The following is a 26,149-nucleotide window of genomic DNA, read 5'->3' on the forward strand; positions in this document are numbered from 1 at the left end:
AGCCTCCATGTGCTTAGGAACCTTGCCTGGTAAATTTGATGAACAGCTACATGTAATGTAGAGAAAGGAACTGAATTTTCCTCTTGGGATCTGTTCCTGATGTAAAGTGCTTTCAGACTCTGTAGGCCATTAGAACTAGGGATATCAAAAGTTGCAAAAGAGAGGGGCAAGCTAATTTTGTTTCCAGTTCCTGAGTTCATATGGAGGCAAAGGGTCTGAACACACTGACACATCCATTGGATCTGATCTGCACTGGGGCATTTACTGGCAAAACTATCCATGTAATCTATTGCTATAGATAATGCTCCCCTGTGGATATAATTCTTCAAATGAATAAAAGCTTTCTGGGGTAAGAGTGCCTGTCAGGTGATGGAGTGATACATGCCTGGAGTGGTACTACTGTTAGGAATAAAAGGTTCTTTAGTAAATTTGCTTGTACTCGTAGACATAAAACAAAGCAGAAAAGATAAGAGTCTTTGCTAAGACAAAAAGCATAGTCTAAAATTTGCTAATCATACTAAAATCTCCCTCAAAACAAGGCATCTTGCAGTTTGTGCACTCCTTGGTGGGCTCAGATAAATAGCATCTGTAGAGAAAGAAGGAGTTCCACTGGAGCTTTATCACTTCTTCATTAATGTGCCACCAACATGAATTAGGAAAGATTTTCCAAGAGAAAGCAAGGTCAGAGAGGAGTGTTATTTTTAGAAAGATGGCTCCTGTGCCCCAAATCCCAAGAACACTTCTGCAAAGTGAAAGGACTCAGTTGTGACTGTAGCCCAGCCTGTCATTTTCAGTGGTCACTTGGTTGGGATGAAAGGTGAAAGGGTGCTCTAAACTGCACATTGCAAGGTAGGAAGCTAAGAGAGAGTCCATGACGCCACCTTCAAAGAGAGCACAGCACTGAGCCTCAGCGAAATACAGCAAAAAACTGCAACAGTGGCTTTTCCACGCTTGAAACAGCTCTGGAGAGGCAGGGGGTTCCCAGTGGCTATCCAGGCAGCTGAATGAAATTGTCACTTGCAATAAGGCATCCTGAGAGCTGGGGGAAATCCTGGCTCTGTGCCCACTGGCACAGGTCCAAGTGATTTCACTGGAGCCAAGATTTTTATTCTGTATGTGAAATGAACTGCCAGGGTGAAGCTGCAAAAGTAATGCCTAGTAATGAAATCCACTTGCAGCACTGCACCTCTGCACCAGAGCTCTGCTGCAAGCAGGAGTGTTTGCACTGGCTCTGGGGGACACCGTGCTGTTCTTGTAGGAGGCAGGAGAAGGCAAGATGTGTGAAGTGCCACTGAATTCATCAAGTATGTCACATAACTGCCCATTTGTAGGCAAACTCACATTTTTGTTGACCCCCTTTTTTTTTTTTTTTTTGCTAGCTTTTACAGGATTCCTACCAACACCACAGAGTATCCATCAATATCACCATAGCAACAAGAAGTCATTAATGGTATCCTGCCTATTGACAGTCAGAATCTACAGGGTGCTGATCTGGGTGGTAAGCCATCACCATCACTTTCAATGAGAAAGGAAAGAGCTCAGGGTCTCTGTGGAATCAATCCTTTCATTCTCCATCCTCTGCATCTCCCCAGAGAAGTCCTGCATTGTGTAATGGCAATAAGGGACATATTTCTTCCCTTAGCAAGTTCTGTGCAGTGTGTGCTTAGGGAACTGCTGCCAGGAAAAAATGTGGCTGGATTTGTTGCACAAGTAGGGATAAATGTGCCTCTCTTGGGTTTGTTTGCACGGGGCTGTGGTTCTGAGAGACACTTTACATTGCAAATAAGCAACTTATCCTGTAAACCTCCAGGGAGTTCAGAGCAAAGCGGGAGGCTTGGGGGCCAAGAAAGGGGAATGGCAGGCTAAACTGTGAGAGGAGATAAAAGACATGTCATATAATTCTGCTAAATGGTGAAGGAAGCGAAATTCTCAGCAGGTGTAAATTAGCATTGACAAGCAATAGTGATTTACACCCAGCTCATGGTCTGGTCCACAGTTTAATCAGCTGAAAAGCATCAGCATCTGAAAGGGAGGGGGTTGTTAGAGAGGCCCATGGGAGGAGTTGAAAATCTTTGCAAAAAAAGAAAATAAATTCTTTGTGGTAGGTAGGGAAGAGCTTGTGATGTTCCTTGGGACTTTGGGATGCAAAGACAGAGCCAGGCCAGCTGCACCAACTCCCTGTCAGGACTCCCACTGCCTTGTGGTGGGCAACATGCAGTGCTGGACCTTCTGGGGATACATCCCTCAACTGAGGCAGGTGGTGGGCACAGTCCTGCCTGGTTTTCTGTAGAAGCACTGCTGAGTGCCTCCAGAGCCAAAGGAATGGGAGGTTACTGCCTGTGGCCATCCATGCCTTGCCAGGACTACTGTGCTGTCATCCACATTTCCTCATGGCAAACCTGCCTGCCAGCAGAATGACACAGTGCCTGACAGCTTTGGGATGTAACCAAGCAAGGTATTGGATGAGATCATACGTGTCCCTCACTGTCCTCAACACCCTCTTCCTCCCCTGAGATCTCATTCTGATCTCACGTGTGCTGGCATGGAAGAGCTCTGCTCATCCACCTACCCTAAGCTTTGGGGACTGCTGGAGTGGCTTCCAGTGCAAAGTTAACAAACTAGGATCAACAGAATTAAGTTTTGGGACTTCTTTCCCCATTAGTGAGATGGGAGCCAAGGTTCATATTGCCTGGTTGGAAACACTGATGCAGTAAGCCACTGGTGCACTCAAAGTTTAACATTTGTGGCTGTGCTGCAAAAAAACGTTTTCCTAATACAAGGAAGGGAGTAGAATTTTGGACGTACAGCTTATTCTTAGAATTAGGGTGTGATTTCTTTCCTGTGTCCTATGCATTTTAAAGATTAGGCTGAGACTCTCAGGACAATTGTAGAACAAGGAAGAAGGAATACCTTCAGCCACCCTGAGGGAGCCAGCTGCATAGGACTGCTTTGCTGTTGTCCTTCTGGGACTGGTGGAAGCAGTGTATTAGGGCATGGGAAGTGCTGTTTCTGTGTGCTATGATGGTTTTGTATTCCTAGTTCAGCCAGGGGTATCTCCACCCTGAAACAAATCCAGCATCATGACTCAGGCCCTGCAAATCATGAGATTAAATCATGAGTTAAATGACAATATTATAAATGGACTTGATTTTATTTTTCCCAGTGAGTGTGACTTGGCTTTTTACCTCTTTCTTGCCAGAAAGTGAATGAAAGTGGTGAGTTGAAATGCCGGTCTTCAATGCACAAAAGATGACAACATTCAGCTTAGGTGAAGGCTCTGTTGGTCCTCCTCACATGCTGCAAGGGGAAGGGAGCAACCAGCCCTTTCCTGCTACTGGCTTGTTTTACTCACTGTCAGTTCTCCCTGTCAGTCCTTATACTCAACTGACCCATTGTGCCTTGCTTTTTTTGCATTGTCCCTTCTGCCTTCCTCAAACACACGCAGAGAAGATCAAGACAGTTTCAGATGATCTGACGTGTAGTTCCCCACCTCATCATTTTTCAGCTGCAGACGTGCTCTATCTGTGTTGCTCTTTCCAAAAGGATGTGCTGCTGACCACAGCTGGAGGCAGAGCACTGGGCTGGCAGTACTGGGCTGCCTCACAAAGGCGTGTGAGTCACTGGCTGAGCATGTCAGGGCTGGGCTGGGGCACACCTCTGGCAGGGAGCCAGAGGAGAATGGTCTGGAGCTGGCACTGAGAAGTCACAACTGATGTTGGACCCTTTGCTGGGACTGAGCTTCAAGTCACAGCCTTAACCTTTTCTTCTCCCCACTTCCCAAGAAATAACAAATTCACTTGTAGCCATATTGGAACCATTTTCTGCAGTTAGTGCTGATGTTATACCTATGCAGTGTGGGATTTGAAGGAGAAGTAGAGGTGCCAGCTTGTAAAGTGAGCTGACATATGGCTTTATAATTCCCAGATCTCACAGGGGGATGGGTAGGTTTTCCTGGCTCAGGTTTGCCTCTGAGAACTGCGTGTCTTTGCCAGGTACGGAGCAAGGTCAGAGCCTGTGCTCAGATCATGTCTGTTCCTCATAAGGCCAACAGTGAGTGATGTGTGTGTGCCAAGATGAAGGGGGGTGGTTGACAAGATCTGCTCTGCCTGACCCAAAGGCCTGGGAATGCTTGCTTGGTTCATGGTGTCTGCACAGGTCAGGGGAAACCACCTGGGTCCTGAACATCAGCTGACTCAAGCCTGAGCATTGTCTCTGCAGGTTATACCCCTGTGGACTCCTTCTGCAGCTGTAAGAGAGGGGAGCAGAGTGGCTCACAGTGTTACAGACAAGGGCAGCATCTGTCAGTCAGATGTGCCCTGCAGGTTCATAGGTGCTGTGGGTGATCTTCCCACGAGAGGACTTGCAAATGGAACTTGCTTCTCCTGAGAGGGAGTCATCCAAAGGAGCTTTGTGGTCAATCAGGGTGTTGAGTCACTGAAAGCTTGGCAGATGGTAGATGCTGCCATCTCTTGGGATGCTTCACAGCTGATGATGACAAGCAACTCCAGCTGGGTACACTTGATGGGGGTGTCACACTGATGTCTCCAGGAGCATTTGCTACAGAATAGACCTACTCAGCCTTCCTTTGCTGCAAGATGAATGTTAATCCTCTGAAGCTCCAGTCCCTCTGCTGCATCATCAGCAGGACTGTTGGAGCAATATTATCCAAGAGATGGAGTTGTGCATTGGTGAGACAAAAGGAAGCACCCTTTGCCAAAGCAGGGAATCAAGAGGGAACACAAGTAGGCTACCTGAAATCAGTGTGCTGGAATGCCTGCCCTTGGAGGTAGGCTGGAAGCATCATCTCATCATAGCCTTTTTGAAAGAGGAAGAAGGGGAAAACCATGATGGGTGTCAAGAAGGAGAAGCTGCTCAGACTAAGAGAGCAGCCAGAAAAATTCGTCAAAGGCACTGCTGCCAAGTGCACAGGTGTGTGGAGCAGTAGGGCTTCTCAGGTGAAACCTTTTATGTCAATAAAAATAGTCCCCAAACAGCTTAAAAATCCTACAGAAAAGAAGCCAAGAATACTTGAGTCGATAAAATTTTGAGAGTAGCTTTTCCACTGCCTTGAGACTATTTTGGAGCCAATCTGGCCCAAATATAAACTCACATGAAGTTACGGTGATTCCTACACTCTCCCTGTTGGAACTGATCTGATCCATAGCAGAATGTTCCCATGGTGATCAGCAGATACTGTGGACAGATTCTCCTGTGACACATCTGCTTGGCACATGTGTGCCCTTGGGCTGCTCTGACCAGCCAGCCCTGACTGTGGCCAAGACCAGTTTTTCTGGACAAGTTGTTAACAGCGAGTTGTTGAGTTGTGCTGAATGCAGTGGGATGGAGGAAGACTTGGAGAAGCAGGAAAAACCCATGAAGGATTAGGAAAAGAGATGTAAAAGGAGGAAAATGGCTAGACAATATCACGTGGTGAAGCAAGCAGCTCATAACACAGCAGAATTTAATGTCATTGCCTGTGCTCTCAGCACCCTCTTGAGCCTGGGCTGTACTGTGTCTTCAGGGGTTCTCCATGGCAAGCTGTCTCTGAGACTTTGTGGTTCTTGCTTATGCTTAAGGTGAGAACAGAGGGACTATAAATCAGTGAGCAGACTATAAAGGTTATTGTTTTCCCATTATTACCTGGTTTTGAAATCAATCTGGCAGTTGTTCCTCTTGTTAGCAATCCTGATTTATGCCATACAGAGGACAATGAAAACAGTGATAGTACTGTAAACTTAGTTAAAGTTATGGTTAGCTGTTTACCCTAGGAAGGAGAAAGAAACCCAGGAAATTGTACTGGTTTAGAGAACTACTGTGGCTGTACCTCTCCTGCTACAATTAACAGACACTATATAAGCTGTGTTCCTGTTTCAGCTGCTACAACAGACAAAGAAAACCCCAAGAAATTTAACTACAGTCACTTTATCTTCATCAACCAGGTTCTGCAGCACAGCACTGGTTAAAAGAACAGCTAAGAAAGCAAATACAGCCAAGGCATCTTTCTTTTTCTTGTTAACCTTTAATATTAAAAAAATAAAACCTCTGGTATTCTTTCCCTTGAGACTGCTGATGTTCTGCTAGGCAGCTGAGGTGATGTGCATGACGTGTCAGTAAACAGATCATGCTGTGACCATGAGGTTTGCTGTATCAGATAGCACAAAACTCACAGCAGTAAAATAGCTTGCTAAAATCCTTTAGGTGGCTCTTTGAAATGTGCTGTTCACATCCCTCTAACTGGCTGGATCTCTGAAATAAAAGGGAGATTGTAGTCCAGAATAAACCGACCTCTGTTCAGTGCTGCAATTTGCAAAACCTAATGCAGAGATATTAGAATAAAACCTGAAGGTTAGTGTAATCTCTTATTTCAAAATGGAGTAAGGATCTGCAGTTATTCCCCTCCCTTGGAAGCAGGAGTTTGGTGTGATGGCCATGACTCAGAAGCTCATTTGCTTGTGACTGAAATGTTGTAAATGTGGAAAGTGGAAAATGTACCAGTCTCACTTGATGTCTCTGATCAAGCAGGAGATGCCAGACAATAGAAAGCTGCTTTTCACCATTTCATGGAACAAATGTCCATGTTTGAGAAGTCTGTAGAGTAAATCTTGCTGCAGTGAACTCTGAAAAGCAGCACCAGTAAACCTACTCAGCCCTGCCAGATTTGGTGTCTTCTTTTCCTGAGGCCTTGTGAGGCTGTGATCCCTTGTCCTGGTATTCCTGGAGTCCTTGAACATGTCTGGTCTTCTCCACAGTGTTTTTCATCAGCAATGAGCTACTTACCCTGTGCGTGCCTGCTTCATCCTCCTGACACTTTTGTCTCGTGCTTTGCTGAGAAAGTCAGCCAGGCAGAACAGTTCTGATGTGTTTTGGAAGAAATAATTTATCCTTCAAGCTTTAATCCTTGAGAAATAAGTTCTTGGGGGGATTTTACAGGAAAATTAAGGTTAATGGCAAGTCTCCAAGCAGGCACTTATCAGAGTAGTGGAGAAGTTGATTAAACAGAATCACATGGTAGAAAATAAGCTGAGCACACACTGCCCTTAGTCTTATGCTCACTTAAGGCATGAGGCTCATAACCACTAGAAACTTTTCAGTCCTTTTGCCAGGGAGCAGGAAGATGTTTCACAGACAATGTGATTGAGGAGCAATGACGTGCTGCAGCAGCAGCCGACACTAAACTCTGCTGTTTGGGCTGGAATAAGTGACCATAGGCCTGGAGAATTGCTGGTCTAGAATAAAGCCTGAGCTTTGGGTAAGTGTGGACAGGACTGCCTGGAAGTACCCAAGGGGGCTAAACAAAGGAGTATCAATCCACAGTGCTCACACACTGGGGAGTGACAAAGGAGAAGCAGCTCAGTGCTTGGTCTAACTGGAGGAGAGCACAGGATACATTAGGGCTGCTGTGTACCTTTAGGAGAGGGTAAATGAGGACTCAGAGTTGGGTCACCATGTAAGAAATTATCATCTTCTTCATTCCTTCTGTTGCCTTACACTTCACTGACCTTTGCTAGTCAATACCTGGAATCCCCTGCTGTAGCTATAGCATGTACTTACAGCTCTGAGGTGGTGGGAGGACAAACTTTCAAGCTGCTGCGGTTCCCAAAGTTTCCTTGTTGGTGACCGTATAGGACTGCAGCTAAATACTCTGTATGTGCCATGGGCCTGCAAGTATTTTCTCAGAGATCATCTCTAGCTTATCAACCAGAAGCATATTAACTTGGTTTGGGTTTTTTTCTGTCTCCATCTTGTGCTGGCCTCCAGCAGACTGCCTACAACAGGCTTGTGGCCATGTTACCTGGGAGCTGAGTGTGTGGGCATGTTTCATATCATGGGATGTCAATGACCTGACAAATGCAGGCATCTGAGCTGAAACTGTGATGCAGTTGCTGTGTGCCACGGAGCACAAGAACAGGGGAAGGAGGGAGAAACACTCAGTGTTTCCTGGTTACAAGCCAGGGACAAATTACCTGTTTTAGAGAGGCCACTGCTTTTCTCCTGCTCCAAGCAGCCCTGAGCAGCGGGGGAAGGAGGCTGTGCCTCAGCCAGCCCCCTGTCCAGGTCATGACTCGGGCAGCAGCTGCCTTGGGTGCTCAGTGAAATTAAGCTTAGCTGCCTGACATGCTGTGCACAGCCCTCAGGACGGGGACATGGAGGAATGGGCAAGATCACAAGAGTTCAGCTGGAAAGAGATGGTCCTGCTAAGAGTGGAGTGACAGGGAACAAAGGTGCTGCTGCCTGAGCTGGCTGTTATGAGATCTCCACAGCTGCCCTGCGGGTGGTAGGGGGAACAGAACTCACTGATTTCTGAGACTCCCTCTCACTCCAGCCAGGGCACCAGACCTCCTTTCCCACCCACCTGTGAGCTACATCCATGTGCACCTTTGCTCTGAGCTCTCCTGGAAGTATCAGAGGGACTTCTTGTGTCAGAAGTGTTTAAACTAAAATAATCACTGTTCAGAGTAAGAAAATTCACCCCCAATGGGTGAGAAATATTAAAATAAATCACTTGGAAACAAAATTCCCATCCTTCTGCACTTAATCCAGTAAATTTTAGTTCTTGCCTACATGTCAGCAAACTTCGTGCAGCCTCCTCTGGAAAGTCTCTGTCCCCTGCTGTCTCTTAGCCAGCTCTGGCTGTTCTCTGCCTTCTCTGGCTCCTCTGCTCTGCAAACCTGCCTCTAGCTCCCACTCTATCCCTCACTCTGCCTACCCCACTGTGCCCACAGGAGGTTTCTTCCAGCTGCTCCTTCCCTAAAAGTGACTTTTGCCATCTCATGCACAATTTCTGGAGAATCCTGCCCTGACAAAGCAGCAGCAGGTCCCTGCTGCCTGGCAGTGCTTGAGAGCACTGATACCTTCAATGGCTGCTGGGGAAATGTGCTGTTCTGCAGTGCAGAGGGGTACCCTCACCTCCTGGAGGGTTTGAGGCATTCCCCTGAGAAATGGAGGGGTATAAACCCCCCTGCATGGCCCATGCTGTGCACTTGAGCAGGCAGGGACAGAGTGGCCCCTGACCTCCCATGCCTGACATCTCTGTAGGTGACCTGCAGCCCATAGAGGGCCCAGCTCTATGAGCCCAGACAGTGAACTTCTGCCTGAAGAGAATCATGAGGGCAAAAATTAATTGTCTTCTCAATGCTGCCCATCTCTTGGTGAATGAGCATGACAGACAGATCCCACCCTGTTGTTTCTGTGCCTCTGCTTCCTTGCTGCTCTCCTGACTGCTTCTGCCCCTGCCTGTGCACTTTCTCCTCTGGCCCCCTTGCTGTCACATGCACACATGCAGAGCCTGGAAAGTCAGTGTCCAGCCCAGGATCCTGCCTCACATGGGCCTTGCTTTCTCTTCAGGTCTTACTCTGTGTAACTCCCTGCCTTGGGCAAGGGCGGCTTTATTCTCTGCTCTCAGTGCAGCAAGGCTGTTTTCTCTTTCTTCTTGTTCTGAAAGCATAGTGCCAAAAGTATGTGGTGGCTTTTAGTCCTGTGGCTGTGACCTGATCACAGACCAACCTGACAGGGCATGGCATCCTTTGTTAACAGCACTTTCTCACAGGAACCCTCTGGCACTACCAGGAGCCATGCTCTCTGCTCAGTGACTGGCTTTCACATCATATAATTCTTTCTTTCTTGACAGATTATGTTATAACCTATGAGCACAGAAAGTCCTGATCCTCACGTTTCTCTGCTGTCACCTGTGGGCTCCTCCAGAGCCGTGAAGAAGGGGGAACTCCAGCCCCACCATGAGAAGACCGGGTGAGAAGTGCCTGTGACGTTTTGAGAGCTAGTTTTAATTTTTATTTTTAGCAGTTATGAAGGATGCAAATTATGTTCTTCATTCAGCAATGAACTACAGGAGCAGTTCTGCCTTCCCTCTCTGGGATGAGATAAGACATAATTTCATTAATGCAGGGAAAATATGCTAATTTGAGCTACTCTAAGCAAAGGACAAATCAAGCTCATAGTGTGTTAGCAAAACTGTCTTCCAGGCAATACAGTACCTCAGACTTCCTCTCAGATAGATGTCTGTTGGTACATCACATAGCTAGGTGCCTGTGGTGTCTTAGCCTTCAGGGAGTGACAAACCTCTTCATTCCCCTCCTGATCAAGTGGCTGTGCTGCCTGAATAGTTGGCCACATGTGGGGAATCCAGCTGCACTACAGAACAAGCAGTCTGGGCTGTAACTGGTTCTGTCTTGCTTTATCAAGACCTCTTCCTGTGTGTTCACCCTGGTTGGTTCTTGCCTGGATTATTATTAAAGACTCATGCCCCACCATCCCAGCTCTGTTTTGCCCTTACGAATCTCAGGCTACCCCCATATCCCCTGCCCAATCTTACTCTCCTTTACATATAGCACTCACTCATTTTCTTTGCCTCTGATTGCCAAGGAAGGGAGTGGACTAGACTGTAGCAGACACTGATGTCTTGTGTGACTGCTGGCAAGTCCATGAGGCCTAAATCCCTAAAAAAAATCTAGAGTCTCTCCATTCAGGGTAAGGAGGCTCTGTCCACTTCCATCAAGGACATAGCCACTTAGCCTTCATCCTGCTGGCCCAAACTGGAGTTTAGGGATTTAATTCTCCACTCTGAACATATGATTTGGTCACTTAGATTCCCTGGGCCTTACAGTGCTGAACACAGCTCACAGGAGGAGCCTTGAAAAGGATAGCTTTCTCTTTTGGGGCCTCCACTGAGCTTTCATGGGAGGATGATCATTTGAGCCTGTGGCTAAGGAGTCAGGAGGGTGCATTTGTGGAAGTCTGTAAGATACCTTTGTGTCTGCACTGGAAAGGCCTTGGCAATGCTTGACTACCATATGCAGTCAGTAAACCGTATCTATCTTCCTTGTGAAGGGTGAATCAGAGCAATAAGGGTCTGCAATGTGACTGTCAGGCACAAAACCACCACCTGTTAGCCTTCTTCTTCCTCCTTGCTACTTGAGTCTTCGAGGAGACTGCAGTTATGTCATCCTTTCCCGGCCCCAGCATCCCCCTTAACTTATACACTCTTGTCTGCACCCCATTTTAGGGAAAGAACCTCACTATGTCTTGTAAACCTGCCGTCTCCATAGTGCTGCTGTGTGCGTAAGCTGAGCCTGCAGCAAGCCCTTCTGAGGATTTGTCTCTAGAGCTGAGCAATGTTAATGTGAGGGAATTACTGAGGGTAGGTAGGAAAAACTTCTCCAAATTCAGACAAGTAGTGTAAGGCCACTGTTGGCTTGGCTGGAGAAGAAAAAGCTTCCCTGTCCCAAGCCCCACAGCTCATCGCCCAGTTACGCTGCTCTGCTCCTGCACAAGCTGTTTGTGTTGGATTCTGCATACCCTGGAAGCAGACCTGCTGCTGCATCCTGCGAGTCAGCACCCGGCTGCTTCAGTAACTCATCTTTCCTTCCATTCACAGGTCTTCTACGCATGGCGACTCCACCCATGTGAGAGCTCTCTTATGTGAGTGCCCAGCAGCACACTTTGCTGTCTGTGGTCTGTGGACACTGACTGGCATCTAAGCGACACCCCAGCTCCCTCCTCTCCCCCTAGACGCCACTGTCCTAGAGCCTCCATGTGCATTTGCTATGACATACATCAGTGTTGATGAGAGACAGGAACACTGCCGGGTGATCTCGAGCTGCCAAAATAATCAGCTCTGTGCACAACATGGCTTAAAGGATTTTTCAGTTAGCAGCATGCATCCACTAAAGAACCTAGACACTCATATTTTTTCTGGGGACTTCCACACTCTTGCCTGCCACACAGGCAAGGCACGTTTGGCCAGTCCCGTGGAAAACCGGATGTATCGGAGTGTGGAAAACCTACACTGGGCAGCAGTTGCTGACTGTGGGCTGTATTCTCACTGCCGGAGCCTGGATAACGAGATCATCTTTCGCTATAGAGGCACCAGTCAGTGGACAGAAGGCTGTGTGGATGTGGCCCCAGTACAGAGTGCATCAGACTCTCTGAGGAACCTTTCTCTCCATGCTAAACAGACATCTCGATCCGCACAGGATGTGCTTCTCCCTCCCTTTGCCAAAGTGCCTCAGTGGCTCTTCCCTTCCGCTCAGGAAAGAGCCCTACACGGGGATGCCAGAAAAGAGCTGAAGGAGAAGCTGAGGCTGCACAGCAGTAAGGTGGCAGAGCCCTGTAAGCCAGTGCGCCCACAGGTGGCCCTGCCTGAGCTGATGGCCCAGGAGTGCTTTGGATGCCAGGAGTGCCGGCAGTGCAGGAACGGCTGTGCTGTGAACTGCACGGTTCTGGTGGAGCACACTGCTCTCAGGCACAGCCTCACAGAGGGACAGGGACTGTGCTTTGCACACAGGATCATCAGTCCAGAAGACATCAAGCAGGAAGCTCAGAGGAGGCTTCAGCTCCGAAGGCAGAATAGCTCCCCGAATTTGCCCCTTCAGCTTGCTGGGGAAAGCCATGAGATGAGCAAATCCAGAACAGCAGAGACCGTAGAACAGTACAGTGGGGAAACAGATGTCAAAGTCACACTGGGACAGAAAAAGAAAGGCCACTGCAAAGGGAGGCTCTACATACCCACCTTTGAGGAGTTCAAGCAAATGAGAAGTAAGGAGGGAAATTCATCTGACAACAGCAGTGGGCCCGCAGATTGCTTGAAAAAGGGTCTGCCTGCAAACCAGACACTGGAGGAGGAAAACAGTAAGAATGTCTGTCCAGAAGCTTTAGAGACCAAAGCTGTGAATGAACCTGCTGTCACAGCAGAGGAGGATGATGATGTATTTCATGAAAACCACACCTCTGCTGGCTTTTCCCAAAGCCCAACCACATGGGATGGTTTCAAAATGAGCAGTCCTGAGGTGAAGGACAGAACCTTCCAGACCTCCATCCCAGATACATCACCAGTCCCTATTTGCTCCAGTCCTGTTCCACGATCACCTCTACAGGCAGGAGCAATACACAGTGCTGGGCAGATCTTCAGTGATGAGCAGCAGAAAGGAGAGACAAGACAATTAAATGATGTCCTCCACCTTGCAGGGCAGTCACTGGCTTCTGAAACCCAGTCCTCTTGCTGTTCATCGCTGCTGTTAGAAGCCACAGACTTATCCAGCTATGGAGCTAAGCTACAAAAAATGAAGGATGAATTCATAGGTTCAGCCTTGGAACTTATTAAGAAAAGGTAACATGCTCTGTGGGGTCGCCTGAAAGCAGTTCCCTTGTTAATGATCTGGTCTTTTTCCTGATAGGTACATTTAATTCCTGTAGCATAAATGTGCTGTTGGCAGAGCCTTTCATCTTGGAGTCTGTGATAGCCGCATGGACGTGTCTTTAAAGCTGTTCAGCTTAAATTCCACTTTGTGGAGGATTAAACATCAAAAAGCATTTTCATCTAGACTTCGCCTTTTTTGCACCTTAATCCTGTAAAGACAACAGCTGTTAGTAGTTCTGACACTCAGTTTCCCACCCATTTATTTCTGTATTAAATTGTCAGAATGTTTTTTTTTTTTTTTAAAGCATCTGTTAGAAGTGGAAGACAGCCAAAGGATACAAAGTATTGATATGATTGCTTTGAAGAAAGCTGTAGGGTCTGTCCCACCACTGCAGGACATGAATTTAGATAGTGTGGCATGCAGTAGTGTAGTGAGCAGGCACACAAGGGTGAGATGGCTGCTACGAGTCTTTAACCCCCTCTGGAGACCTGCACAGGCAGTGAGTGAAAGTACTTGTAAATACTGTCCTTCTGCCATCTCTGTGTAGGCAGCCAGAGAAAATACTTCTGTAGAGCCTTCCTCCTTCTCCATCCAGGGTTTTTCCCCTTCTCTGGGTAAGATGTTCATGACTGCTTTCTTTATCCTGATTTTGGACACTGCAGTCTTATTACCTCCCTCCTGCCTAAGAAATGGGAATCCCTTTCTATGCAGGGTGGCACAGTAGGAATCAGCCAAGTTCTAGAAGCTATGAATTTGGAGCAGTTATCACTGTCTTATCATGAGATGAGGCTGATGGGAAAAGGAGTAATTGTTGGTGGAGTGGTTTGTTTCCATGCACTTGGCTTTCATGATTGGATTTGCCAAGAATTGCATTAGACTTGGTTCCTGGCTGCTTCTGCAATCCACAGATGGGCGTGTGAAATGCCAGGGCATCAACCTTGTGTGCAGTCTTTTTATTTCTGGAATGCTTGGGCTGAGACTGGACTCTGGTTTTGGAGGAGATAATAGTGACTTCTCCACAGGAATGAGAGTCATCTGAAAGAACTTAAGTGGGACTGAAGCCAGAGTGACAGTCAAAATAATTCTGCAACTTTATATCCAAAGGGAAGTAGTTGGTGTCAGAGCCCTCAGTGCTTCTCTCAGCTGTCCAGCCCAGCCTTAGTGCTTTTCTTCTACGGTATGAAAATCTGATGAAGAGGTACATGAGAAAGTTATGGGATGCAACCATTTTAATGGATTAGGCTATTTTTGTAATGAATGTGAAATGAAATACACAGAATGGCACAAGCAGTAAGGGTGTAAGAACAGCTGTCTCTTTGCAGGTCAATGGTTGTACTGGTATCTGGAGCCCAAGCTGCAAGTACAGGAAAGGAGGAGTGCATATGATCTTCCTTCTTCCTTCCCACTACTCTCCCAGCCTCCAAACACTTCCTGCCCAGGGCCTTTATGTGTGGTTTCTGTGCTTTTAATATCCACAGTGGTTTTTGTTTCTGTGAATGGGTTCAGTCTCCCTAGTTGGATTTGTTAAAATCTCTGAAGCAATTTTTATTAACACCAAAATGACAGTTTATCTAAAAATGTGAATGACAATGGTTCCAGTATTAGAAAGGTAGTTTTGTATGTGAAGGAACCACCCTGGCCTTATTGTTTTCAGAGGAATAACAATTAATGGTAATTGTTATTGCCAAAGCACTGGTCATTGAGAAACTCCAGTTTCCTTTGTTTTGAAATGTATCAGTTTTCTATCTTTCACCTGGGGCTGTAATATCCATGAATATTCACTACTTCAGATTTTCACTGCAGAGGTGGGAGATTTTTGTCTGCATTTAGGGTGCTAAATTATGATTGCTGGCATCCAGGCCACATTCTTTCTAAGTCTCAAAAGAAATTAGCTGAAAGCTGGGGATTTGGTCCCATTTCCACAGATACTCAGCTCAACAAGGCTCTGATAGAGTTGTTATGATGGAGCATCACAGAATAAAATAGCTAAAATTGTCTTCTTTTTCTAGTGCTTCTGTGTAAGTGTCAGCTTTACAAAGCAGTTTTGTCTGTAAGTTAGCAGTCTCCATAGTAATTAATTGTTAATTATTTAAGATTCAGTCAATTGACTTAACATTTTGTCAGTGAAGATTTGATTGTCATAATTATGGTGGCTTTAGCCCCCTTGTGGGTCACTGGATACCCTTAACTTAGGTTGTCATCCTGGCTGGGAAGGGGTGTTGCTATCTGTGTGGAAATCCTGTAAGCTTTTCAGTACACAGTCCACTTTCTGAAATTGCTTAAGTGGGGAATTGTTTAGGACAAGGACATGCAAATAGCTCAGGTTTGTGTCTGTGAAATGAGGGACATGGTGACAACAGAAGGCTGCACTATTTAGCCAAGGACATGACTAAGAAAGAAGACTTCCTGAAAAGAGTGATGGGCTGTACGTGGGGTGACAACAGGACAGTGGGTACAATACCAGCTTCCCTAGCAGAGGACTGACACCAAGTCAGGAGGGTGGGTGACAGCAGGGAAGACATGCACAAAAATGTTTCCATTAGTCAGAAAGAGTCAGGAACGTTTGGAAAGGGCTGAGAACTGCTGGCCTGGATGATGATAAAGCCATGAAGAGGCCCATAGAGACAGTGAAGGAAAGCAGGTGCATTTCCTGTTGTAAACCATCCACAGTTGCCTCCACTTCCATGAAATTCAGAGTTGATAGCCAGAGGTTTAAAAACGCATTCAAAAAGAACTGGTCCTCTCTGTGTTGGCCCAAGTGCATCACCTCTCTTGTGGAGAACAGGAAAAACTGACACCAACACCAGACACAAACTCCTGTCCCAATAAGTGATTTAGTCCAACAGAAGGAAAGATGCTGGAGTCCCCCCCTTCTACACCCCTCTGTGAGGGCAGAGGGGACTTGACTTTCTTGAGCAGGCGATGGTGTGAACCTGTTGGCAGCACAGATCTCTGCCAGGAGGAGGGGACTAGAGAAAGGGGCAATATCCTGTTTTCTTGGCAATGTCCCCTCTTCCTCCTAAGCCAGAGGCAAATGTTAAAGGAGCAGCCCTAAGATGTTGTTCCACGAAACTGCTTGTATCCTCCCTGTTTTGCCCACATCCCCCTGATCACACACTGATCTAGTGGGGTGTGGAGCAGCACTTGCCCCAAGACCACATGGCCAGTACATCAAGCAGAAGGGATCTAATCATGACAAGAAGTAGACCAGTCAAACCAGGGATGAAGAAACCTAATTTCACACAATGTGGGGTCTGCATAATTGCCTTTCCTTACCTCCAGTTGACCAGCCATGGGGTGGGTTGAATTTCCTATTCTCCAGTCATGTTTCCATAGCTCAGCTCTCTGAGTAATATTGGCTCTTATTCCCCTGAAGATCACGTCTGGAGATTCTTTTTAAATATCCCTTTTGGGCTATGGAAACCACAATAAGTGGTGGCATCTGGTCTGTAGACCCTATCAGCAGAGAGCTGCTGTCAGCTTCACTTAGAGGAGCAGCAATACTCTGGAGTGCTTCCCATATTTAAGTGGATGATCTTGAAGCACTGTGAAAACGACAAATGAAAGCTCAGCATCTCTCATGAGAATATGTTCTGTATAGTGGGAGCTGATGTGATCAAGAAGATAATATTCCAATTATGAGCTCTGCTACTACCTTGGGTGCATCCCATTGCCTCTCTGTGCCCCAGCATGGTCCCTTTTCTGTGTTATTTAACCAGAAGCTGTTTGAACAGGAAGCTGTTTGAACAGGAGCAGCTTTTGGAAAGGGTGGTTTTTGGCACCCTTCAAGAGTTTTCTTGCTCCTTAACCTGTGCCTTCCTTCACATGGGTTTGCCCAGCTGATCTGTTCATACTTTACACAACTCAGTGAAACACAGATTAAATTATCTGTCTGAGAATACATAAGGGAGGGGTTTTAAAACCCATATAATTTCAAGACTGATTTTAGATCATGGCCACACAGACAGTTACACACACTTAAGGAGTGGTACCCCAAGCATGCTTGGGGACAGGAGGGAGGAAGGAGACAGGAACCTCTCAAGCCAGACCAGACAAGGCCAGTACCATGGGGGGGCTGCAACCTTGCTGTGAGCTTGTGCTGCTCTTGCTGCTGCCTTGTAAGTGCCACAGACTGCTCTGTGCCAGCAGTGATATTGGTATCCCCTTTCTACAGGCTGGGGAGTAGAGACCTGGAGAGAGACAGCAAAAAAGCAAATGCCAGGAGCCTGCTGTTGGCACTGTTGCCATTGTCACATAGCCATAGCTAAACTCTTTTTAACTGGTTGTGTCAGCAGGGACCTGGAAATATTAATGGAGGAAGATGAAAAAGCATCAGCTGGAGAGATGCAAACCAACTTTTCTGGCCTGACAACAGAGCCAGTTTGTATTTTGGGAGATTTGTTCCCTCTTCAGTCATTTTAGTATTGGCTGATGGTTTGTTATTGGAGCCAACTGTTATTCATTGCAAGGAGAATGCCCATCTGTCTCATGTGTTTGCTTGTAGTTGACACTGTTGGAATTGCACATTAGCAATTTGACCTACCAGCATAAGTTCACAAGTGAAGCCTTTAAGAAGAAGCAGATTTTTCTCACAGGAGATTATTGTTAAGCATAAAATGCATGCAGAACCTGAAATATATTCCAGACACTGGCTTCCTGTATATACAAGCATCCATATTCAGTCCTCACAACACTTCATTATGCATGGAAATAAGATGTCTTAGAAAGCCTGTTAAAAAAAATGTATCACAAATAGTATCACACACAACAACCTGTCAACTACTCTGTCAAGTCGGTGGTTTTGCAGCAGACTGAGTCTGTCTGGAGAGTGATGCTGTCTACAGAGGGGGAACGTGGGGATGGACGGGCTGCCTGGATCAGCCAGGCCAGGCCCTTGTTAGCACTGGACAGCTGTGGATGAGGGCATCCCAGAACTGCCAAGTGAGAGCAACAGACACTTGCCAGTCTTTTCAGGTCTCAAGTGCTCCAAAAGGCCTGATCATGAGTTCACTGAAAACAGATAGTATCTTTCCAGTGACTTCAGTGGGCTTGGGATCATATGAGATGAAAAACAGAGGGAATACTCCTTTAATCCTCTAATCCCTTCAAAGTATTATGGTTTATAGCAGGTGATTTTCATCCAGATGAGCAGTATGGTTTCTGTGTTGGCAGCATATCCTTAAATAGCAGCAAATATGGAAGTGGCCTACTTAGAAAGGAGTGTTTCTGGTCCCTGTGGATCACCTCATGTTTTATGGACACAAAAATGCCCTGTGAACAGCCAAGACTTGATAACCCAGACTGATGCTGGTAGGAGTGCAGTTACCCAATTTGCAATGTCTTAACTGAGCAGTGCTTAGAGCCCCTGAAACACAAGCACAGCCACCCATGCTGACCAGTCACGAACCCTGCCTGCACTTTTCCTGAACTGTTGCAGACCATTGTTTGAACCTGGGCTCTCTGCTCAGTCTCATCTATGTCAGGAATAGCAGGAGAGCTGCATCTGTGATGTTCAATGGAGTCTGCTTCTTCCCTTGCAGCTGCAATGCCGAGACTGCTGCCAAATCCCCCTCCAAGGGGCAGTGTGATCTGAGGGAAGCTGATTTCCCACCTCTGGAGGACAGCCAGCAGCCCACAGCAATGTCCATGGCAACAGAGACCTGGGAGGACAAGCCAAGCAATGAGACATCCAGTGACACTCCACCTGCAGGGAATGTAAGGGAGAGGAATTCCCCTCTCATGCATGTGTTCAGGATTTTTTCCTTGTTAGAAGCTCTGAAGGATCCCTTCATTGTAGGAACTGGGCAGGCTAGGAGATGGCAATCTGGGAAACTCCCATGAGCAATTAAACGCTGTTAGAAGCATTAGAAGCTTTTTTATTACACTCAGTAAAACAGGAGTGAGTTTTTTGCCTCTGCCTATGTGCTGCTGCATTTCATGCAGGGAGTTCAGCAATAACCCCTTCCAGGCTTCCAGTGTGTCTGGGGGTTCAGACAGATTCCCTCCTAGTGCCCCCTTGGGCAAGCTGCTGGTGCAGGTGGGGCACAGAGGCTGGACTTCCTGACCCTGCACTGCTGACCCTGCTGCCTTCACAGAGCAGCTGCAAGCGAGCTCAGGTCCCTGAGCACACATAGCCAGGGCTGTGCTGTTGACTTTTTCATGGTTATTTGACAGCCATGATCCAACCACCTCAGAGCTGCTGTACTCAGAGCTATACAACAGCAAAGGGACAGGGGTCCTTACTTGTTAGGGCTGAGCAAGACAAAGGGACTCAGGGAGACAGATTTCTTAGTCATCATGTAGCAGAGCTACATTTACCATCCCTTTACTGATGAGTTTCCTTTTCCCTCCTTTGGCAACTGGAGTCCAGTGTCTGCAATCCAGGTGCTGCTTTGAGCTCAGCCTTGCTCCAAACCCTTTCTTGCCTTTCTTGCAGACCCCCAGTCCTGCCTGTCGCCGATCCAGCTCCGACATTGTCCATGAGAGCACGGATGGTGCCAAGGCACAGCGGGAGTGCCGGCTGCGGCCACACTTCAGTGACCCGATGCCGACAGACTCGGTGAAGAGGAAGCAGCTGGAGCTGAAGATCGCGGCTGCAGCCCGGCAGCACGCTCAGAAGCGCCGGCAGGAGCGAGACTGTGGTACACACACTGCACACTCGGGGGCTTATGGGCCAGATGCTGCGCCCTGCTGTGCTGCTGTAAATGTGGAGTAACTCTATAAAACTAGGGGAGGGAAGCATCCTGGGTTGTACCCAGGTGTGCAGGAAATCAGGATCTGCTCTGCTCTGTCCCTGACTGGTAAATGGCAGGGGAAGGGGCAGTCCAAATGAGTTCACAAGTATGGGCAGTGCAGAGATGGCAGATCCCAGACTTCACCTGGGAGCTGTTTACTTCTGATTCTCACCAGTCTCAGCAGCAAAACAGGGGAGGCAGCTCACAGCCCTGCTTTACCAGAACCAGACTGTCCCCCCAGGGTTCCTGCCACTCACGGCTGTGCCAACATGAGTTTCTCGGGTGAGCTGTGTGCAGCTGGCAGGGCCTGTAATGATTTGTGTCTGTTCTCAGGTCCAGTGGTAGCAAAAGCCAACCTTGGCCATGGTGGCAGCTTTGATGAGACCCGACGCACCCCACGGGGCTCCCTCCGCTCCAGACGTCACTGGAGCAACGTCAGCAGTCTGAGCACAGACAGCGGGATTGTTGGTGTGAATGATGCCCGGGATGACCTGGATCCCACTGCGGCCACCCGGACCAAGTCAGCGGAAGTGGAGAGGGCAGACAGTGGCATTGGCCAGATGCCAGCCAGGAAGTGGAGGAACAGGGCATCTGAAACGCTGAGCTCCCTGCAGGCCTGGGAAGCCCACCGTCCCTGCACCGACTGTGGAGAAAGGGACCTCCCGGTGGAGACAGATGTTCAGAACTGCAACCAGAGGCGGGCTGATCTCTGCGAGAAGTGCCGCAAGCGCAGGACGGAGCGCAAGGAGTCCGTGCTGGAGTTTGTCAACACGGAGGCCAGCTATGGAGAAGACCTGCGCATCATCAAAGAGGAGTTCTACCTCCCCATGCAGGCGGCTGGGCTGCTCAGCCAGGAGCAGCTCCAGGGCATCTTCAGCAACATCCAGGAGCTCATTGACCTCAATGAGAACTTCCTGGAGATACTTCAAGAAGAGATTGATCAGGCCTTTGATCAGGTATGATGTTGCCTCTGCCCTCTAAAGGGGCTGGACCAGGCAGACTGGAATAAATTTTATATTAGGGGGGCAGCATAGTTGGAGCAGAGGAGGCAGGACTCCTGGATTATGGTCAGCTATCAGCTATCTAGTCCCTTACTCTCTCAGCTATTCCTGTAGATTTCAGGAGCTCTGTGCCAGGTTACAGGTGTTGGACTCACTGTGCTATGGTGATGCCACTGACATCAGCAGTCTTGCTCATTTATCCCATTAACAGGTCTTAATGATTCCCATTATCAGAGTTAGTTTTAGGCCAGTTGGCCTGGATGCTGGTAGGAATGTGACCATGGGGACACAGAGCTCAGCGTGCTCTGTCTCCCAGGCTGTGCTCTTGCAGCCCTGAGCTGGCTGGCTTCATGCTGGCTTTGCTGTGTTTGCCTTGGCTTGCAGTTTACTGCAGCTCGGCTCTAGATTGTGTGTGGGGCCAGGCAGTGCAGGCTGCTCCCTGCTCTACAGCTGTGTATGGCCTCTTCTACTGATGCACCCTGCCTTGCATAAGGAGCTTTCCTGCCCCACCAGCATGGGCACAATACACCCTCTTGACTAAGAAGCTTACTCTGGCCTTCAGGCCCTTGCTCTGATGAGCTGGCTGAGACCACAGGAGGAGAGCAGACAGCTCTTTGCATGTGGAAGAGCAAGAAGTTAGACAGCTTTCCTTCCCTTCCCCAGACACTGACTCCCCCCAGACCTGCAGGAATTGCCTTTTGACTGGGAAGGGTGAGCCCAGCTCCACCTTTGGTCTGGTGCTCAGCTGATCCTGCAGCAGTTCATGCTGATAAGACTGAAGGCAGGCCCCGTGGCTGTGCCTCTCCTGAGCTAACTGAGCAGGGCCCTATTGCTGCTTGCAGGGGGACGATGACCTGATGACCGTGTGCATCGGAGAAATATTCCTGGAATTTGTGAACATGCTGCCAGCCTTTCAGACGTACTGTCTTCAGCAGTCCTCCTCTGTGAATATGCTCAATGCTCTGGAGAAGGAGAAGGAGTTGCTCAGGTGAGAAAGGGGATGAGCCTATTCATCCAGGCTTTGGGGACAGAAAGGCAGCAGGCTGAAGGTGAAACCTTTGCCAGCCCATCTAGATCAAAGTCTGATGCTAGTGTTCTTCAGTTTTCGCTGCTCCCTCTTCGGGTGAGGACAGTCATTTATTCTCAAAAAATGTTCAATCCTTGGTATCCCCACTGATGCCAATCAGTTGGCCCCAGCTGCACTCCATGTTTTGTGCTAGCAGTATCTGCCCAGTGACCACTGCACTGAACTGTCACCAAATAATACTCAGCTGAGATCAGCTCTCAGTCCCCGTGCTGGAGCTTGGGTTGGATTTCCACTGCAGAAAGCCACTTTGTGGCACACTTGACTGGAATTTGGTTCCCATTCCTAGCCTTGATCTATTGGGCAATGTCAGGCAAGTAATTTCTCTTTCCACTGCTCATCCAAATTCTTGTTTAATATGCTTTGTAATCTAATGATGAAAGGCATTACAAGTTAATGCAATCTGATATAAACTGATGTATCTGCCTCATGTTTACGTCAGTAGCTACCAGAGAAAGATCACACCCTTGCTATTTTATGATTTAATAGAAGACTGTTAGGATGTTATGTGCAAGTGTCCCAGGCACCTCATCAGGATTCTGCAGCTGAGCACAGCTGCAGAAATGGTTGTTAGTCTTTAATAAGACAGAATTCACAAGGTTGCTAAAAATGGGGGGGGCTGCAGTGCCCAGCAGCTGTCAGCACCATGCCGTTCATTTGCATTTAGGATTGCAGCATCTGCTGGCAGAACAACCACCATTTCATCCTGTCTTCTTAAATCCCTGCAGAATATTCCTCAATGTCTCCCAGAACGACAACACAGCACTGCGGCGGATGAACCTGAGGTCCTTCCTGATGGCCCCTTTGCAAAGGGTCACCAAGTACCCCCTGCTGCTCAGCAGAATCATCAAGGCCACCACCGAGTACCACCCAGACCACAGCAGCCTGCGGGAGGCCAAGAGCCGCATCGAGTCCCACCTGGAGCACATCAACATGAAAACCAAGCAGGAGGGGAACACGTGGACCCTCCGATCCTTTCGCCAGGACAGCAAGAAGAAGAGGGAAGTCATCAACATCGAGATGAGAGAAACCGCCCTCAAAACTGTCGGTTGGCTGCGGGAGGAAACGCGGTTTGTGATGGAGGGGTCTCTGCAGCTGGCCCAGCCCCCCGACGGCCAGTGGGTGAAGAAAGGCAGCAAGACCCTGAAGTTCCAGAACATGCAGGTCCTCCTCCTGGTGAACATGAAGCGTGTGTCCGAGTCCAGCCTGGAATCAGCTGAGCCAGGGCCTGTGAAGGACGCAGTGCTGGTACTCATCAGGGACAAAAACAATGGGAAGTTCCATTTGCTCAGGGAGCCCTTGAGGCTGAGTAATTGCATCGTCTCCACTGATCCCGACTGCGACGACACCTTCGAACTCATTGAGATCAGGCGGGAGGCATTTGTGTTCCGGGACAGCGACCGGGCACGGACTCACCACTGGTTCAGGCAGATCAGGCGCTACTCCAGGGAGCTGGGCTCCTGGAAGAAGCGGCGGAACGCGCTGCCCAACATCATGATCAGCACTCCTCACACCAGGCCCTGAGTCCTGCGCCGGCAGGCTTGGCTTGACCAGTGCCACATGCAAAGACCGCCAAGAGACCCAGTGGCCTGAACTTGCTCCATGGCCAATACAGGAAGGAGCCTGGACCCCAAAGACTCTTACTAGCACTGGAAGCAAATGCCACAGCCTGGTGCTGAACTCCAACCTCTGGACTCACAATAGTTTGTGGCTCATGTACATACAGAGATGGGCTCCACTCGAGGAGATCACTGAAGGATAATAATTTAACTTGTTAATGTTGCACTGCAGGAGAATGATGTATGATGCTTGCCATTGCATGGATCGTGTTGAAAGCCAGTCTTGACAATGAGAGAGGTTTCCACTATTGACTATATTTCATCAGCATTAGGTAAAGTCCGGGTATTCAGCAAAATTAGGTGCAGTATTATGCAACAGAGGATGAAAGCTGGAAAAAATTGTTTTCCACCACTACTCCTAAGGACTGTGTTTCATTATTCACCTCTGTATATTCAGTCAAAACACTTGTTTAAAAAGAAAGGCCTTTCATCTTTAATCCAAATCAAGTAGGTATCAATTTGCTCAGATTCAGCTGCATGCACACAGCCAAAAAAAAAAAAAAAAAAAAAAAAAATAAAAAAAAAAAGAGCAAACGCATAAACCCCACATACGTTTAGAACCTGTGGAAGAGCAGCACACTCCCAGTGAGAGTCTGTTATTTAACTTACTTAGGGACTGGAACATAATGCTGCATCTGAAATATCTCAGAAGTATATGTAAATACAGCTCTGCTACCACTGATAGTGAATTTAAGAGTTTGCAATTATTTAAATTATGTAATCTAGTGTATTTCAAAATTTAATTGAAAGGAGCAATTTACATTGTACTGTAGAGTAACATAAAATGTTTTAATAATTATGTTTCAATTACTTCAGGTGGATATTTTTTAATATTTGTATTACGGAGAATGTGTTTCACTTCATATGGGTGGCATTCAGGTGAGCAATGTGCCTACATCTGCTCTGTGGATCCCCTGAACAGAATTCAGGGCTACTCCAAATGAGACTGGGTGAGTGGTACAAACCTGCTACTCAAATTCTCACTAGACAACAACAGATTGGCACAAACCCTTTTGCTCTGGAGCCAAAACTGAGGCCACAAATAACTGCTCCATAAGGTCCAGCCTCTCTCAGTTGCTTAGCAGGGAAATTACTCGAAGCTGAACAATGGTAAAAAAGCAAACAAGGTTTAACCTTTTCAGCCTGACATTAACACTGACCGCTGCTTTGCAAAATGTCACACTGTGACTTACACAGCAAAGGCCAGATTTCAGCCTAGAGGCTAAACTAAAGGAGCCTAAATTTTGGTCCATGGATCTGGGAGGACAGCCTGTAAATGTTCTTTTAGGCCCACAGGGTAAAGACAAAGCCAATCAGTATTATTCACTACCAACAAAATATTTTTGTTACAGGCATTTATTTCACAGGAGGATTCACACAAGCACATTTATGTATTTCTCCAGAGATCAACCAGTATCAAAGGTCACCACTGAAGGCAGACAAAAGACATCTTCACAAAGGTATCCCTAGTCTTGTAAAGTCACCACTGACCCAGCATCTGAGCAAGCCTCAAACTGTGCCCTGTGCTTTGTCCTCTGGCCTCAGCTGCCAGGGCTTGTTGCACTGCTCCAGGCACTGCGGCAGACACCACTGATGTGTGCCTACTGGCTGTATTTTCTCTCCTTCTGCACCATCCAGCCTTTTAGTGCTTCATCTTGTCCTTGAGGAAATGGGAAGATTTACATCATCTGGAGGGTACCCAGGACATGAGCGTGGCCGCACACAGCTGAGCTCTGTAGCAAGCAATAGCTGTCAAAGTGATTGTCAGGGCAGCAGCCTGGCTCCCTCAGGTGAGCTGGAATTCCCTCCAGCTCTTTCTAATCACTAGACAATAAACTGTTCCCCCAAAACATGCACTGAGCAGCCAGTGAAGAGCATGAGGCATTGCTTTTAGTTTGCTATTTTTTTTCACATAGACAGATGCCTGAGCAGGGCAGCTGCTGGAGGAAGATTTCTCTTATGCTGTTGTGACAGATCTCATTTATGAGCCTTCAAGCCCCATTCACCTCACATGCAAAAAGCAACAGCTTGTAGCACCTTTGTCTTCTCTCCCAAGACCACAATGGCACAGCCACCTTCTCTTCATTTCTCTGGAGCACCGCTCCAGAGAAGGCATAAGTACAGTAACAGCCCAATTTGTCCAAACAGTGAGTGGTTTTCACAGCCACAAAGCTCTGCTTGCTGGAAAGTTTTCAATTACTTTCCATCACAGTGATTTTTCCTCCATCTTAATTCATGCTCGAAACCACTAGTAGACCATTTGTACAGTCATATCTTTAAATCAAGATACCTTCAGCCAGCCTGGCTGTTCAAGAAGGTTAGAGAACAATAAGTACGTGAAAGGTCTGATATTTAGCATCAATCTTATGTTTGGCTGATTGTTCAGTTTGTCAGATTCAGGGTTTTTCTAGGTATCACAGGAAGCACCTGCCTGCCAGGCTCCTGTAATCATGGCCTATTTCCTCTGAACCAAACTCTCCCCAGAAGAAGGTCCATGAATAATCACCGGGTATTATGAGCAGGACGTGTGCTTGGTGCTGTAGCCCTGTTCTAAAAA

At 47.6% G+C, this 26,149-nt stretch overlaps 1 protein-coding gene across 5 annotated transcripts in view; it reads left to right on the forward strand.

The window, feature by feature from the left end:
- LOC121356752 (rho guanine nucleotide exchange factor 17-like) overlaps window positions 1-24,399 on the forward strand; it is a 45,508-nt gene extending 21,109 nt beyond the window's left edge. For 2 of the 5 annotated variants that reach the window (XM_041473488.1, XM_041473487.1), the window contains exons 2-7: window positions 9,629-9,747; window positions 18,695-18,869; window positions 19,591-19,795; window positions 20,222-20,844; window positions 21,732-21,877; window positions 22,702-24,399. In XM_041473488.1, coding sequence (XP_041329422.1) covers window positions 9,644-9,747; window positions 18,695-18,869; window positions 19,591-19,795; window positions 20,222-20,844; window positions 21,732-21,877; window positions 22,702-23,497 — 2,049 coding nt within the window. In that variant the 5' untranslated portion in view covers window positions 9,629-9,643 and the 3' untranslated portion in view covers window positions 23,498-24,399. Of the gene's footprint in view, window positions 1-1,379; window positions 1,499-9,628; window positions 9,748-11,392; window positions 13,124-18,694; window positions 18,870-19,590; window positions 19,796-20,221; window positions 20,845-21,731; window positions 21,878-22,701 lie in introns of all 5 variants that reach the window. The other 3 variants (XM_041473483.1, XM_041473485.1, XM_041473484.1) reach the window with 3 other exon arrangements.
- The last annotated feature ends 1,750 nt before the right edge of the window (window positions 24,400-26,149 follow it).

The sequence above is a fragment of the Pyrgilauda ruficollis genome, unplaced genomic scaffold, assembly GCF_017590135.1.
Source record: "Pyrgilauda ruficollis isolate IOZ18807 unplaced genomic scaffold, ASM1759013v1 scaffold3, whole genome shotgun sequence".
NCBI lineage: Eukaryota > Metazoa > Chordata > Aves > Passeriformes > Passeridae > Pyrgilauda > Pyrgilauda ruficollis.